This window comes from Triturus cristatus, chromosome 10 (genome assembly GCF_964204655.1).
Source record: "Triturus cristatus chromosome 10, aTriCri1.1, whole genome shotgun sequence".
NCBI classification, from domain to species: domain Eukaryota; kingdom Metazoa; phylum Chordata; class Amphibia; order Caudata; family Salamandridae; genus Triturus; species Triturus cristatus.
In genome coordinates this window covers 493313510-493331783 of record NC_140593.1, presented here as the reverse complement: position 1 = coordinate 493331783, position 18274 = coordinate 493313510, and the positions used below count along the sequence as shown (strand labels likewise).

General features: G+C 40.2%; 1 protein-coding gene across 18 annotated transcripts in view; it reads right to left on the bottom strand.

The window, feature by feature from the left end:
- The window catches only part of DIP2C (DIP2 acetate--CoA ligase C (putative)), a 1028010-nt gene that overhangs the window by 393452 nt on the left and 616284 nt on the right, over positions 1-18274 (bottom strand). For all 18 annotated transcript variants that reach the window (XM_085631929.1, XM_085631931.1, XM_085631933.1 and 15 more), the window contains 3 exons: positions 16973-17104; positions 7709-7828; positions 2414-2611 (listed from right to left, as the gene is read on the bottom strand). In XM_085631929.1, coding sequence (XP_085488055.1) covers positions 2414-2611; positions 7709-7828; positions 16973-17104 — 450 coding nt within the window. The remainder of the gene's footprint in view (positions 1-2413; positions 2612-7708; positions 7829-16972; positions 17105-18274) is intronic.

Sequence of the window (18274 nt, the reverse complement as noted above, 5' to 3'; positions counted from 1 at the left end):
ACTAGGCATCGACAGCAGTCCTAGACTGGAAGTGGAGCATGGTGTCCTGCCAGACCACGGCCCTCTCTGGAGGGAGACCGGGTATGCCACCTTCTGTGTTTAGCACTTCTGCAATGAACTGAAGGTTTTTTAAACTTTGGCCACCAAATTTCATTTGGTCCACCGAGAACCTCAATTGGTGCAAAATCCCAATAACTAACTTTGCCTTGTACGTGCTCCATGGGCCGTGAAGCAAAACGTACTGTCGGCGAGGCTACATTTATATGCCAAAATTTATGGGAAGGTGAAGTTACATTACACCGATGGTTGGACAGATGGATTATAAATTAAATTAAAAGGAAATGATTTACACATTAAGATGGTTTTCAAAGGTGAACATAATTAGAGTTTGAGGCAATGAAAACAGACTACGCATCAAACATATCCATAGAAATACCGTAGACCGGATTTATGGGGGCTACTTACAATTTTGATTCCAATTTAAAACTCTCAGATAAAACGGCCTTTTGCTTTACAAAGTGAAAAGTGAGTAATTGGCATCCCGAAAGAAACCACAGGAACCATTCTTAATTGGTTCACTTTTTCTACTGTTCCCTGGCCCCCAAATTACAGCACTTCTCCGGAGGCTATATTATCCCTCATTCTTTTTAGCATCTATAAGCTCCCACTGGCAAATCCTGTTGAAGAACTGATTGCAAAATCAGTGGATGACACTCAATTTATTGAAGCATCTATCAGACATACTTTCCTTCAGGGAAAAACAGTCTTACTTCTACAACTCCTGCAGTGCACCAGTGTATGTTAGTTAATTAACTTAAATTTAACCCGTATAAGGTGGAAAGCCTATTCAAGGACATGACCGCTCCATGAAAACAAAAAGTAAAATGTCTCTTTTCAATGGTGTTCATCCTAATCCTTCCCCATCAATTTGCAACCTGGGTATAATTCATGACAAACACCTCTACCTCAAACTTCAAGTGGCAGACATATCCTGGACCTTCTTGCACCAATGAAAGATATTAAGATGGGCCTTTCCCTTTATTGACCCCACTTATCACACCTTTCTTGCCATGGCCTTGGTTGATTCTAGACATGATTATGGCAATAGTATTTATCGGGGCACCTTTACCACAGTATTACAAAAACCTCAACCGATACAGAATGCAGCAGCCAGACTAATCACTGTCTGCAAGAAATGGTAACATTTCTTGAAATCTCCATAAATTATAGTAGCTCACTATGGAAAAAATGATGTTCAAATCTCTTACAATCATTCGTAAAATGGTCTACTCCTCTTTTCCACCATTTCTTACCGGTAAGTTAAGACGTTATCACCCAATCACATACATTGTCTATTAGCCTTCTCCAGATGCAGATTACCTGCAAGACCTGATCCGTTGACAGCTTTTTCTGTTGCCGCTGATGAGCTCTTGAATTCTATTCCTTTAGCCCTTCCTTCTCAGCCCTTCACTTTTCAGTATACAACTGAAGATTTGGCTTTTCTCTATATAGTTTCAATTAATGTTAGTAATAAACGCTTGGTCACAGTGTTTTCAGTGACGCAAAGCTTAGCGAGTGAAAAATAAGTTTAATTGGATTAGTACCTAAAGGCCTGATGACAGCCATTTAAAGGAAAGACATAATATATTAAATAAGGAGTGGGCTGGACCTGCCCTAGAAGCTAATTTAGGTAACAGCATGCCTCAGTGATATCATTACTTCTTTTTAAGAGCAAAATAGTCCAGCATTTCTGAATTTTGAGCTTTTGTAAATTGCTCAATACATGTTTGGACAAGCCGTGAGTAGAGTGTATAACAGTAGTCAAGTCTGGAGTTGACAGTGGCTACCGTAACTATGGACCGATTCTTCAGCGACAGTCAATTTATGATCAGTTTACGTTCGTGTATGTTACAGAAGAAGCTTTTAGTAACACCTTGAATGTGTAGCTTAGTTCAGCTGCACAACTAAAGCCCAATATTTTAGTTCTTGATTCTACTTCATGTCTCTTTCCTCAACCACCCTGCACTTGGTTAATATCACACTTGCAGGGTTTCATATCTGCTTTTTTCACTTTACCCTGTTTTCTCACTCAATTTTCCAAAATTTTCTCTCTTGCTTCATTTCAAAGTTCCCCCCCAAAAATGCGTGCTGGTACCCACCACCGGCAACCAGTGGCACAAATTAAGCACTGACACTGACCACGGCATTTAGCAAAATATATGACGCATTCATCAGTCAACACCCTGCCTCCAAAAAATAAGAGAAAAAAACACCTTAAAAACAGTACAGGGTGCGAAAACTGTGGAGGAAGAAAAGGGGTCTTATTCAGTTTATTTAGCGTTGCCTTGTGACAAGGAAACTTTTTTTGCAGATTTAAGTGTGATGTTCTACACAGAATAGAAGCAATGCGCACCATAAGTGAGAATGTAGAGTGGTTTTCCATTGGTGTCCATAGTGGTCAAACAGGGAGCTTTGGGTGAAATGGTCCCCCATCGCTGGAGAGCTGCTTCTAAGGAAGGTGGCCAATTTGTCACGACCCCCAGCTGCTCCCCACGCATGGCTAACATCTGGGCTCCTTCTGGCTTTGGTTGGTTTGGGTCAGGCTGTTGAACTGTGGAAAAAAAGAACAGGTTGTTGTGGTGGAAAATAATGTAAATAAAATAGAAATGCATTATTACTCTTCAAAGGAATGTGCCATTTTAAATATCCTTCTAGAAGAATATCTCAGACAAAATGTCTAATACCACAGTATCATGAATTGTCGGATATATTGATAAGTACATATATTCAAGGTATGTAGATGTCGGGTTAAAGAGTAAATCTATATTCATTTATATACACTTACTTTCACGATTTTGCGGTATTGGAAATGTTATCTACGATATTTTTGAAAGCCCAATATTTTTCTTCGAGAAAGGCATACTTTTTAAAATTCACCGTGAATCTGCTCACAAAACGTACTATACAAAAAACATACAATGCACAGCAGGATTAACAGGCAAAACCCAGTTTAGCCAATGCAACCGGTGCATCAAACTGAGAAACGAATACCAATCATTTATTTCCTTAAACTGAAACCGATTTCATCTAGAATAATTTGTCCTAAAGGAAACTCCTTAGCGTTCAATCTGAAAACCACAAGTCTCCTTCAAACAATAACGTGGCTTAAATCATCTCACGTCAAAGTATGTAATGTTATCCCCCGTCTTGATGGTTAACATTCATGGATCATACAAGACTTACTATGTTTCGCAAACACATCCCACTGCCCGGGCGTGAAGCCTTGAGCCTCTCCTTATACAGAAGTGAAGCCTAGCTCCATTGTGTATAAGCTCGATTCACAATAACCAGTGTAGGACCGGATCCTCAAACACCCTCATCGGCTTATGTGGAAAAGTTACCTGCACCGGCTTATGTCTATGATCCGCGAACATTGCCGACTTTTACGAACTTTTCAAAGAAATCCAAGAGTACTACTGAGAATCTGAAACAGTACACCTGTGGCTAATTACGAATTCAGAAAGGTATATGTATAAATTTCCACACAAGGAAATGCCACACTAATGTGGATTTTTTAATCACTTTTCTCAACCAATATATATATATATATATATATATATATATATATATATATATATATATATATATATATATATATATATATATATATATATATATATATATATATATATATATATATATATATATATATATATATATATATATATATATATATATATATATATTACCTACTGGCGGTCGCCAGTAGGTAGTTATAGTTAGGACCCTCTTACCATAGGAAAACCGCAACATTCTATTTTGAATAACTTTGGCGCCGGTCGACGAATCCTCGCGAAATTTTCAAAATAGGTGGGGCGCTGCGCTCCGCTCCTACCCTGAAAGTCTCGGGGGGATTCGTCAAGCGGGGGCTGAGATAAAAGGGGGGTCCCAAAACGCGTTTTTCCCATGCATTTTTCCATAGGACCTTTAGACACAGCTACAGCCCGAACGGCTGAACAGAGTTCCTTGAAATTTGGCAGAGAGGTAGTCTACAGGTCAAGGAAGTGCCTTTTGTAGGTTTGGTGTATATCTGTTCAGTAGATTCTGAGAAAATAGCCTTTAAATCAATATATATATCTGAGCCAGCTTACGGTGCGCTTACCGTACGCGTACGGTGACGTGCGCGAGCGCGATTCTGATTGGCTGTTAGATCTAAGTAAACATTCGAATCGGTCGAAACCAGGAAGCGGCGGCCGCCATTTTCTCTCTCGCACTCTGAGTGGGGCAGCAAAAATAAAGCCAAAAAAAGTCTAAAGGGGCAGTATATTGAGATCATAACCACCCAGCAGTGATATAGTGGTCCCCAAACAACCCCCAAGGCCAAAAAAAAAATGTATTTTTTTTCGAAAAATCGCCGATTACGCTTACCGTACGCGTATGGTAAAAAATTTTTTAAAAAAAAATTATCCACACTCTCCCCACCCCGTGTGTAAATGGTGCCCGAAGGGCACCATTTGTGCATGGCATATATGACCTGTGAAATTAATAAAGAATACATTTCACAACTATGCGCATAATATGTCCCCCATGTGCGCACGGTGCGCGAAGTGCATCGTGCGTACATGGCCCATCCCGCATAACGTGGGCGCACCGCGTGACCACCGTGCGCGCACGGAACGAACTGCGTTAACTGGGCGCGCACGCCACGAATGGCGTAAAGTAACTTAGCATTTAAAAAACCGTGCAAATTCACTGAAAAAACCATAGGTTTCACACACGTTATAGTTAGGAATTAGCATTTAAAAAACCTTGCAAATTCACTGAAAAAACCATAAGTTTCACACAAGTTATAGTTAGCTGTACTTTTCACTCGTAAAAAAACAATGAAATTCCCCCGTTATAGTTAGTGCAGGCAACTATAACTCACGCGACCGCAATCCTCTGCTGATGACATATGTGTCTTTATGAAAAAAAAATATTTGTAATATATGTATAGCTAAAATTTTCACCGTGCGCGCACCCTGCGATTTTTTGAAAAAAAAAAAATGTTTTTTTCACCCTTCGGGGTCCTTCAGGGACCCCCTGACAAAGGCTAGGGGGTCAGGAACTCTCTACCCTGCCCCCTTTTCACGTTCTCCACCTTTCTTTTTCACTGTCACACACAAAATTGCGTCCGACACTTCCTGATTTCGACCGTTTGGAATGTTGACTGACATCTAACCACCAATCAGAATTACGCTCGCGGACATTTGGTGCGCGCATATAGATATTTATGTACTTTTAACTGCAATTTTCTCAGGAACTACTGAATAGATTGACACCATATATGCAAAAGGCACATGCCTGACCTGAGGACTACCTCTTTGCCAAATTTCAAGTAATTCTGTTCAGCCGTTCGGGCTGTACCTTCGACTAAAGGTCCTATGGGAAAATGCATGGGGAAAACGTGTTTTGGGACCCCCCTTTTTTCTTAGCTCCCGCTTGATGAATCACCCCGAGACTTTCAGGGTAGGAGCTGAGCGGAGCGCCCCATTAGTTTTGAAAATTTCACGAAGATAAGTCAACCGGCGCCAAAGTTATTCAAAATAGAATTTTCAGATTTCCTATGGGAACTCGGTCCTAACTATAAATATCTACTGGCGACCGCCAGTAGATAATATATATATATATATATATATATATATACACACACACATATATACACACACACACATTTTTCTTTTAGAAGATATATTATTAACCTTTGAGAAACCCCTTCCCTTACACCACCACTAATGTTGGTGTTGAATGCTCTACTCACCAAAGAAGAAATACATTTAGTGGTGCCACCTTAAGAGGAGTGAATCTCTAACAGATTTCATATTCGAAAGATGCCTGGAACTATTGGTGAATAGCCACAAACTTAAGAGTCTGTGGATGTTTACCAACTTTCCCTGGTGAAACCAACACTAAAGCGCTTGTAAACTTATGCCAGATTTCTCAAACAGCAATTACACCACTGGCAGAAATGTTTGAATGGTAGGTGCCATTTACCACTCTCAGTTCCGAGAATTTGAAGTGCAATTTTCTCTACTCTGGTAAATGCTGGTATTTGCTGGTTTGTGACCCACTTCCAGAACAAATAGCTTTGTGAATCGAACCAGTCAAATACTAACACATTGTGATAACTTATAATTCTCCAATGCAAACTCTTCCGTATATCTCCGAGCAGTGACACATTCAGGCGTGTCATCTGATGTCCTCAAAAGGAAAAAAGAAAGCTCCAAGCTCTAACAAAGGATTTCACACCTCAGACATCCTCTATATCCAAGAATTACCCTCCTGCCTTCACCACATCACAGCTTAACAATCAAACGCTTACCGTCTAGATGGTTTGCACAAATGATCTGGATCTTATTATAGGTTAGTAGATTTTCTGCTGCTGGGATTGTCACTAGAAATCAAGGTGATCATTGCCCTTGTGATTTTGAGTTTGGACTACATGAATGCACTCTTCCTTGGTGCACCCAGCTATCTACTTTACAGCCTACAATGGATCAGTGCAGCACTACACACCCTACATAGGCTTGCAGTTGCAGGAAGAGTCTTCTTCGCGGTTATCTGCAACACCAACCATTCAAGCAACAGGACTCCCCATCAAAAATATAATACAGAATTAAATGCCCAATGTACAGCGAACCTCATCTGCTGGATACACTTTCCAAGTCAAAATTGCAAAACCTTCAAACAATGCTCATATAAGAAATCTTCACAACCACCAAGCTTTCCCCACAGAACTGGAGACACTTCACCTGAGCCGTGTAGCATCATGATATGCATAGTGAAGTGTATTATGGAACAGCTAACACAGAAGAAGCGACTCTCTCAGCAGACCCCAGCACTGCACCATGATAGGAGTACATATTTCATCCTCTCAGACAGCCACGTGCTGACACTGCCCAGACCCGCGTTCCTCCTCACTGCTATGCTGACACCATGCTAAAAACCCCAAACCTTTACGCTTCTTTCTCTGCACGCATTAAGCTGCTACATTCCCGCAGTAAGACAAATGGAGCACTTCCCCCCACAAGCTCTGAAAAAAGCTTCCTTTAACACACTCTCGCCACCAATCAATGCAACAAACAAAGTGATGAAGATGCTTGAATCATCCTCAGGCACTGGCATTACTTAGAATCAGCAGGTAATGTTAACCTCTGTGAAGGAATAGCACGATTTCTTCTTCCTAGTTGATTATTTTAAAAAAACACAACAATAAGGAATACAAAACAGAAAACCTGACCTTGACCTAAACGCCGTAATACGACTACAATGCACCAGAGTACTAGATTCAAGAGGTATGCCGACTCTGAGGGCTCAAAAACACATGAGATCTGATTGGGAAGCTAGGGTTTGAGGATACAAAGCAAACAACAAAAAATGAAAAGGTCCTCAGGAGAATCTACAGGGATAAGTAGGTTGCCTGGTGCCTAAGCCATTTCCAAACATCTTACGAACTACACATTGTGTGAACTTTTGACACTGCTACAATTATACACAAAGTGTCTAACAGTGTAATACATGGGTGCATCCATCATCGTGGAAAAAGGGAAATAAAATTTAGATTGGAAAAAAAATGCAAATCAAATACGAACACACGAAGCAAGAGCTATTCACAGACTGCAGACAAATAAGCTACGTATCAAAATGAAGAAAAATGGTGCTGAATTACCTTCTAACAACTCCTCAAAATCATCTACAAAAAACTCTCGTAATGGAGGTCGCTTCGGCCGCTTTAACGTATTGACCAACTGCTGAATCTTCGCCGACACTCTGCTACTCACAGGAACCCCTGTTGAGGAAAAAAGCAGAAATGAATGAGCAAGTCATAAAAGAATCTGCTCAAAGTTGAACAAATGCTCATCACAAGGCATCAGTACGTTTTTGTGTTGATTTGCCGCTCTCCTAATCAATTAGTCCAAAGTGCACAACAACCAGAAAGCAGATAATGACGTCCATCATAATAGTGATAAACAGAGCCTGACAAATTGTTAAACAGAAATTTTTAGAGAAATGTAGAGTTTTAGTTATTCTTTTAACAGAAGCCTGAATGATTCCTTTAGCAGAGCTTCTTGGAGAAAGTTCCAGTACAGTAATTGGACCACAGGTTATTTAGCTCCTTTTCGAATAACCAGCAGATACGCATTCTAATTAGGCCTGGTAAAACTTTATACTCTCATAAACTCCCACTTTTGGGCTTTCACATATTTTGTTTTTTTTAATCTGGCTTGCTTCGTTTTTTTAATTAAAGCTTTGCATGCAAGGAAATGTTTCGAAGAGAAAATTACATGTGAGAACAGTAAAAGTGAGGTGTGCCCCAGCCAAGATTCATTTTCTCTTTGAACTAATCCCCACTGATAACTCGCCTTCCTTTTTGCCCTTGCACAAACCGGTCATGCAGATCACCAGGGTAATGCATTTGGTTTAATACACCAAGTTTCAGTGAAAATGACAACTAAGCATTCTACTAAGGACAAGAGGGCACCCTGGAGCATGATACGAGATAATGTACTTGGAAAACAAAAATGTCTTTTGTTGGTAATCAAAGCATTGAAACAGTACTTGAAGGTTTTTCAATTTCAGTGGCATATGTGCTGATACACTGTAGTGAAGACAGGGTTTTGCCTACACACATTGCTATGTTAGCATAAGCGTTTTAGAAGTTGCCACTTTGCTGCTTTTGCACACAACACTACAGGTAGCTGTTATTATAAGTAAAACTGCTTGCTTTTTCTTCACATGAGAACGGTCTGTTTTTCATATTCCTAGACTTACACCACAACCTTAGTCTGAACACCGTGTGCAGAAACCGTCAAGGTCAAATAACAATGTATGCTGTTGAATTCAGGTTGATCGGCCCACGCTCTAGACACAACAAGCACACAGCTGCAAATATCTGAAACTCGGGTGCCTTTAATATTGCATTGCATGCATGATGCTGGCACTCTTGGAGAAAACCTTTCCAGACACAGAGCAGTGCTGATCCTGTGATGTGATTCACCTAAGCTGATCTTGGAGGTATGGGGTTCCCCACTCAAACCTAGAGACATTCTATTATTATTATAAAACTAGCTTATTAGCCAGGGGAGGGTGGTACACAAGGTATTAGAGGACCTGTTTCCACTATCATTGTAATAAGATTTCTCACTTTGTTTTTTATGGAATTGTAACAATGCTGATGGTTTTATTTCTGATCATTTGTTTGCTTATGTTAGCCAAAATACTGCATCTTAGAGCACGTAGTTAAAAATAAACATTTTAAACTTTGCCGTGTCTCTGATTACTCACGTTGTGTACTGATATGAGAATAACGACGAAAAGGTGTTCTTGATTCCCAGTATTCGAAGTCGCTTGTTCTGGGTTGTCTAAATCATTGGTAGCTTCGATATCGTACGGAGAACGAATGAGACACTGGTGCTAGTCGGATAGGTGTTCTAGGTACTGAGGTGAGTTTTTTGGTACACCACAATTCATTGAGGTCCTGATTTCCTGCGCATAGTTCTGTGCATGAGCAGAATCCCCGCAACAACACTAGGTCATCAACCCAGGAGCACCAGATTCTTGCCAGATTAGCTGAAAATCCACTCAACAGACGTTAAAATAGAGCTTTTCTAAATGCAAATCAGTGGAAATCCCAAAAATCTGGCTTGGATCAAGCGCCTCTGACCTATGGTAATATAGAGCATCTTGGCCAGAAAGTACTAAACCTTAAGACATATGCAATGCCAATATCTGCAATAGATGAAGTACAGTGGCAGCTTTATTTTAATAGGAAAACTTAGACATCAACTTTTAAACTTGAATGGCTTTTTAATCTAAATTAAATCCTAAAAAGGAACAGGATTATGTGCTTTCACTAGGCCAGAAGAATGTCTATTTCACTGCCAGACTAAGTGCAGGAAGCCAATCCACCACCTATACTTACTACAGAAAGTATAACCTTTGTGTTTTAAATGAAGAAAGTTTAGCTTTCCTAAAAATGATTGGTCTAGATCAGTAACGACTTGGGCATCGACCCTGGTGGAAATTGGCCAAATGCGTTGAGTAACTTCTCCATAATATACGTAGATCATTCCAAGATAAGACATATTCCACAACCAGCAGTTCAAAATATAACATGCCAAAAAACAACGTCGCACGCTAACCTCGTCTTACTGAAAATAATAAAAAATCATCAAACCAATGAAACCTGGTCCAAATTGTAATCTAAAACAATTCAGATAACCAACCAAAAGTAAATTTGTCTATCCTAAAAAATGGAAAAATATCTTTGCTCTGGTTTACGGCTATGATACGTTTTTGTTGCTCTTGTGATCGGAATCACATCAGCGTCACAGTTTCTGTCCAAATTCCCGACTAGTACTCATGACTAGCATCCTAGAAGCAGGCTGTCCAGTTGGTTCTTTACGTAATATTATTGTGATTTTTGTTCTTCCTGATCTGGAAATACATATACAGTGGTTGATATTGCCCAGCCCTTCCTGTAGTGAGAAGCTCGATGCAGGAGGGAAATCTTGGACTGCGACCAAGAAGGATGCTCAAGAAATGAATATTGCCAGCAAGTAATCTGAACATTGCCTCTTTATGAAATTGCTGCATCACTTCTTCTACACTGCTCTAATCTTTGGCTGCAGACCCAGAGTTACATAACCTTGAAGGGCACGTGAGACCATCTGACATTGAGGTACCTTGCCAGTTTTTTATGTTTTTGATTTAATTATATCCTCTACATAGCAAGCCATTCTGGTCAGGTTTAAACACTGATTTGGAAGGAGTGCAACCTTGACATCCACGATTTGATATTGCTTAAATAAATCAAGAATAGCCGTAACATATTCACCCCTGCAGGACATTTCCATCCAGACTGCCTCAGCTAAAGTGTTTACTGGCACAGACCAAAAAAACAAAGATGATCAACATGGATACTTTGCGAGCACTGATCTTCAAGGTGGTAAAATCAGTGCCAAGAACCCAAAATCGATGACCAATATTTATTAGGCTAATAATGAATAATAAACCGATTATTCACTATTAGTGTGATACAAAAACGGAGCACCAGGAACTGGAATGGGTCTTTCATTGGCAGATGAGGTAAGTAAAAAAATGGTTTAAATACATGTTGTGTGCGTGCCTGCAGGTGAGTGAGTGTTTGTGATACAGAGACAGCGGATGCATGGGTGAGTATGGTTTTTAGTGTAAGTAAGTGAGAATCACTCACAGGTAGTGGGTGGCAGCGAGTAGGAAGTGTGGGTGAGAATGTGTAAGAATGAGTGAGAGAGTAAGAGACTATAAGTGAGTAAGAGTGAATGACAGAGTAAATACAAATAAGTGTGAAGGAGTGTTAGAGCATGAGTGAGTGAGTGGCTGACAATGAGTGAGAATGAGTTATTGGAAGCGAATGTGTTTCAGAGTAAGACTGAATGTGAATGCCTATAAATGACTAAGTGAAAATGAATGATTCAGAGTGAAAATAAGTGAGTAAAAATGAAGGAGTACGAGTGATAGCAAGTGAGTAAGTACGAGAAGGAGTACATATGAGTGGAAGTGAGTGCAAATGACAGGGGTAAGTATGAGTGAGAATAAGAGTGAGTGCAAAAGCGATTGAGAATGAATAAGTGACTGTGAATGGATGTGAGTGAGAAAACGCATGAGCAAATGTAAGCATGAATAATGAGGTGGTAGGCTTGCTAGCCTGCTATTGGTCCTGGCACACTGAAGGCGTGGCTTATAGCAGTACCCACTGTAACCTACTGGCACTTGATACTGCAGGCAATTATTAGCATGACAGATACCTGTGACAAAATACAAGCACCGGGACACATGAGGTACTTGTAGGCATAATAGGTGTCAGTGGTAAAATACTGGAAATGGCACTCTACAGGTATCTTTTGGCATATGGGGTACCCATGGAAAAATGCTGGTACATTGGAGGCAATTCTTGTCATAAGGGAGGAAAAAATGGGCATGTGGGGGTGTGTGCGTCAGCCATGCAAAAGGCTGACTGACAACTAAAGGTAATTTTGGACATAAGGCCTTGGCGTGCAAGTGTCATCTTACAGTGATGACACACAGATAGTCCTCACGTTAGACAAAAATGCTCCCAATTCCTTAATCAACTTAAAGGCATGCCTTCCAGCTGTGTTCGAGTGAATGTGGATGAACAATTTGCAATGCAACACTAGTAAAACAGGGATACTACTGTTTGGTTCCCCTCCCCTGCTTGAAGAAATGCCTGTACCTTTTAGCCGGGGCAATATCAGAAAATGATGGTTCATACCCTTGTCACTTTTTGACTGGATTATGTGAATACTTTTTATTGGGGCCTACTACCATTCCAACTGAGAGTCAGTTCAGAATGCAGCAGCCTCAAAGAAGTCACATTCAGCATCACCTCAAAAAGCTGCAATGGCTTCCCATCAAGGAGAGAGTGAGGTTCAAAGGACTCATCCTGACTCTCAGAGCCTTATATAAATCTGGGCCTCTGTAGTTAATGAAAAGGATAAGGCCATATCATCCAGCTCGACCTCTGCGCTCTTCGGAGGCGCTGTTAGCAGTGGCCCCAAGGATGAAGAAGAAAAAGGGAGATGGTTTGTCCTTTTAGTTCCTTGCAGCCACCACCTGGAACTCACTCCGTTTGCAGCTTCGTACAATAAGGGACAAACTCACCTTTAAATGTCACTCGAAGACCTGGCTATTTGAAAGTGCATTTAAGTAACCAGTTTGAGCACAGATAGTCTACAATCCTAGCTAGCGCCGGGACACTCATTGAGTAGCTGTGCGCTCTAGAAGACCAATGTTTGATTGACATTAGGGCCACCCTTGGCATTGGACATTATTAATGGCAACATTATGACACAGGCATATTGTACATCATTTTTGCATACAGGGCACCCAAGTCATATGAGAGACCAACTATGGCAAAAAGCTGGCCTTGGCATAAGGGAGGTAATTTTTGTCTGGGTCAACTCCTGAGGGGCATCAGGTTTCATTGGCTTGGCACATCATTAAAGAGCTTGAATATTTAATGATGTCCTTTTAGATCCTATAGCGTTTTAGCAAATTTATGTGAAATTCGTGCTTTAAAGTGAACTGTTTGACCACATTTTGTAATGTTCTTGGTCCGGTTCAATCGTTCATTTCAAATCAGCGCAACTATTGCGCCCCCCCAACTTTCAAAGATCATGTCAGCACCCTAAAATAGTTGGCATTTAGAAGAGACATTTGTCTGTGTTATACTAAAGTTCCAGTTATTGTGGAACTTCAGCAATGCCAAGTATCTTGATGTCATTAGGATTAAGGTAATGGGACATCACTTTCTGGTAAGAGTCGGGATCATATGATGTCACTTCTTGGGATGTTATTACCATCAAAGGGTGTGTGAACTCACTTTCATTACTTCTGGTCTTTGGTGGATCGACACTCATGCTGATCCCCCACTTCGATAGAGCAAGATGTCCTAATCCAAGCCCGAGCTGGCTCTGTGGGATACCTTAGTACAGTCTAAAGTAATGTGTCAATAATTTGCACTCCAAGATATCTAGACGCTTTTAAATTGCTTTACAAAGGTCTTGAGCAATGTATAACACTGTAGATAATACCTTTGCAGTAAAAGCTTTAAAAACTACTACAACAGAACAAGCACCTAATCTGATATTAAAATGCCTTAGCCCATGACAATGAAAGGAACATTTTGTTCCCAGACCAGGGACAGAAAACATTAACCCCAGGTACACATTCTTAGCATCCCTCACTATTTTCACTGCTTGTACATTCCACTTGAGATTATTACCATATTAACCCAACACCATGGAATTGGTTTTCGAGATGGTCATCTTGAGATGATTTACATGGTTATACCAGGTCAATGAGTCTAAGAGGGGTTGCTATCCAAAGGGAAGGTCATAACTATAATATAAACAAAATTATCAGATGTATGAGAGAAATGAACGTTTTGCATTGCTAAAACTATGTAGAAAACAGCATGTTAGAGATTGTTGTCTGGGTACATGATTGACAAAGATTAAAGAGAGAAGGGAACAAAAATCAGCCTGGTTTCATTCCTTTACATTCATATATATTTTTTCCATTAAAGAACCCAAAGGACCAGTCAGTAGTCTGACCCATGCATCCACATGCAAAGTGTACATCAGTGTCAACAAAGTTAGGCCTATACCATCCAATTCAACTTCTTCCAAAGACAACCTCTAAGCCACCCGTTCAAAGTCCACAGTACAGCCTAGCAGCCGTGAAGTTACAGTTATAAGTCTCTACAAGATGAATTTATTGGTACTTTGAACCCCAGGAATTTATATAAGGCCATGGTATCCTCGCAGTAGCTTTGCCTCTTCTCTTTGCTATTAGCAGAATGCAAGTCATAGAAGGTGAATCATTTCCAAACCAACTGGGGGCGTAAGTGAGACAGGGTTGAATTACACACCTGAACTCCAAATGTCATGGACAGCCTGAGCATCCCTCTACACATATTTCAGACAAATGTCAACCAGCAAAGGGAGGAGAACACTTGCCACTGCCCTCAGTCACATTAGAGGAGAAAGCTCCCTTCCCCCACCCACTCACACACAGATAAATTATGGATGTTCTTTAGGCACTACTAGTAGTAGATATATCCAAAGTTCCGGTCGCTACAGAGACAGCAGTCTAGGAGTGTCATGTGTGCCGCACAATAAGCACGCCAGAAGCAATGTAACATGCAACATACAGTAGACATACTATCAAAATACTTAATGAAATTGTGTTTGTTTCCCAGCATTACCAGCACCAAACATACACAAAAACTAAAAACCTAGCTAAAAGACTGGATATTCAAAGTTCCTTGCAAACTCAAGGCTCAGACAGGACTCTTGATTGGTGCCACGCTCCACCACATCAGTGCCAATGGTGATTTTTGGAGTTTCTGGTATTTTTGTAAGTCTTGCTCTGCAGCAACCACAGAGGAGTCTGGAAACCTGGTCCATAACATGGGCGAGTCAAGCCTCAGCAAAGTAATAAGCAATTAAGACAAAAAAGGGTGTATGATTAACTACTTACAAATTCAACAGACAGAGGCGAATCATTCAGAGCTAAAGGAATCTCGGGAAACAGGGACGTCTGGAAATTAGATTCCTCAGATCCTAAACTATCCAATAAGTCTCTAAAAACCTTTCTTCTTTGAAAAAGCTTTGACTGCTGAGCTCCCCTTTCAACTCATGTTCCATAAGAAACCGATTATACTTTATCTCTCTAACATGACCCACTCCAGATTACTACTCTTTACTTGCTCTCGTGCCTACTACACAATTCCATTCTTGTCTTATCACGACACCTATGAGTGGTTTAATTATAGCACAAATCAATGTTTAAGTAATTAAATAAACAATTTAACCAGCATTAATTGCAATTGTGCTGTTCTAAAAACATATTTTATGTACTCTTATAGGAACAGCAATGCATTATAGGTATTCCCCTTTCTATGCATACCAACATGTTTTCACCCTGTTTTTACTAACCTCTGCACACTTTTCAGTTAATATTGGACATTGCTATAAACACAGAATTTCTTATCCTAATAATTATAAAAAAACAATATGGTCTGAACACACTTGAAGTAGTAATTAGAGAGGTTTTCAAACATTTTGACACAGCCCAGATTTCAGGATTTAGATGTGTACCCATGCATATCTAGGTACCCCATCGGAGCAACGGGGGCTTGTGGTGGAGGTGGGAATAACATGAATGCACGCCTTCCTGCAGTTTTAGAACACCATACAGTAGAGCCACATGATGGCACTAATTGTACAAGCTACAACTGGAAGAAGCTGAACATAAGAGTTACTAAGGAGAGCACTGGCAAAGAGTGAACATGGAAGCCAATTATGTGGAGCCGGGAGTAGCAGCGCCCCTTTGGCACTGCTCTTGCTACCCATGGTCTCAAGGCTCAGCCCTGTTTACTTTCTGTTATTTCCACAAGTGTCCATACCCTATCCATTCAGAAACCAATATGAGGTTGCTTTGCAGCGGAGGGTGAGATAAAGGGGGAAACCCTGTGATGTCATCATGGGTTTGAGGCCACACGTCATTACGCTACCCTTGGCACTCTGGTCATGCAAATAAAGATGTACAACACCAACATTTTCTGTGCCATTTTGGAGAACGTATTTTTAGGTATAAAAGATAAAAGAAACCGGTATAAAGAACAGCATACGCAGCCTTAAGGAAGACTAGTCAACAGGATTTGGTGCACGGACATGTAACTAGAAATTACAAGAAGCATCAGTTTTCACTACTACCTGAAAAGGTCCGAGACATAGAAATTAATTACCTCTGTAAGCCCAGACAAAAAGATTTTGTAGCACAACGAGAATGGAGAGGATGTGAGGCCTCTTCTGGACCTTATGAGCACCACACAGGTATGGCCACATGGGGATATTTTACTCAACTGATTTAAGAAACATTTGTTGATCTGAGCCTTTGGCATCCATATGTCTTAAGAAGAGCAGGGCCGTCTGTGCCATCAGTGAAGGCAACATGCTGCTGATGAAGTTTCAAGTTCAACAAGCATTGGAAAAGCCAATGTGTCAGGCTTTAATATGGGAATGCATGGACAAACACTTGCACAAATTGTTTGCATGTGTTGGTAGATTTAAGCCAATTCTAACATAATTTAGCACTGTTATAACATTCTATAAAACTATAATATTCTTGTTTATTTGACTCATGTACAAAATCATATGGAAAGTGAGATACACAACAGGCTTCAATGCACAATATGTCACAAATAGTCCCCGACAACAGTTCCTGCCCCTGAAAGCAACATACCTCATGCATTACAATGGAAGCACTCCCTGAGATGCAGTATAATACACCAAAAGATAACAACAGGACAGCGAGAGAGAAGAACAATGCTTAAAGTGTTTGAATATGCTGTTTTTAAACCTACCATCTCCAGTCTCCATAAGCTCTGCATTGCCATACTTGGGGGCCACCCGTGGTGTAGATCCTTGTGGCCGTTCCACTTGCAATGAGTGTTCGGAGGTGTAGGTGGTAACATCTGGAGGGGCAGAATGATTTTCTAAAAACAAAGACCAATGAATACATTACAGAGGGAAATGTATACTTCTGCTAAAGAATGCGCTATAAACAACTAGACACCTCTACAAAGAGAAACAAACTATTATAGTGAGAATTATCCACTAAGAACCCCAATACGTTAAAGAGATAACTGAATGCTTCGTCTAAGAAATGCAAAATCAGATTAGAGCACCAACAGTATACTTTCTAATTATAAATAAAATCTCAGAATGTTATAAATTCTGGCCAAGTATCTGAGAAACTTTGAAACAATCAGACAGGTATGCAGGTACTTACATTTTACTTTAAGTTCATTTAAAAAAAAAATACAGACGATGTTTGGATTTACAATGGTTTTTTAACAAAATATGTACGTTTATCGAGCTATCTTTACTTAGAAGGAGAAACTTCTATTCATGCCACTGTTATGTTTGTGTCCAAGGCTTTCCATTTAGACTTGCACTCTGATCATCAGCAACAGGTAATATCAAGAAAAAGTTTTCAAGTGTAATAAACATTAAAAACATTTCCTTATTATATGACATGGGGATGTACTTTAGCAATTCGCATATCTTCTTTCCACTAACAAGATTTGAACATTAAACAAGTGAAACTTATATGGTTGATCTGGCTAAGGGATAACATTAACCCCATCTTCTGATGGGAGTTGGGTGGCAAAGAAGATTGTAGTGTTGGTACTACTTTTCATTATCTGGACAAGTTCTCTGCATTTAACTAGTTCATCATTAACTGCAGAGCAATGAAAGGAAAGACTGCCCTCAATAGGGTGTATTATTTGTTGGGGTAAAAAAATGACTATTTAACAAAATGTATAGGGAGTACCTAATAATGATCACAGGAAGGACTATTGAGCTACGACAGAGAGGTAGGAGATACCATTTAAGTAGAAGGGGATTTAAATAAAAGTGAGATTCAAACCGGTGCATCTACAGTCCATCCGCTCAGCCTCAAATACAAACTTTTGATAAGTGTGATCAGAATCAGAGGGGTTCTATCACCCCATTTAAAATCAAGAGCAGAACAAGACAAACATGGCCACTTTCACCTATGTTTGCCCTGGCTATCAAACCTTTGGTAACCTAGATACAGGGCAATGCCTGGTACAGGGATATCAATGGGAAGGAGATCATGAAAACCACATTCGCCTTTA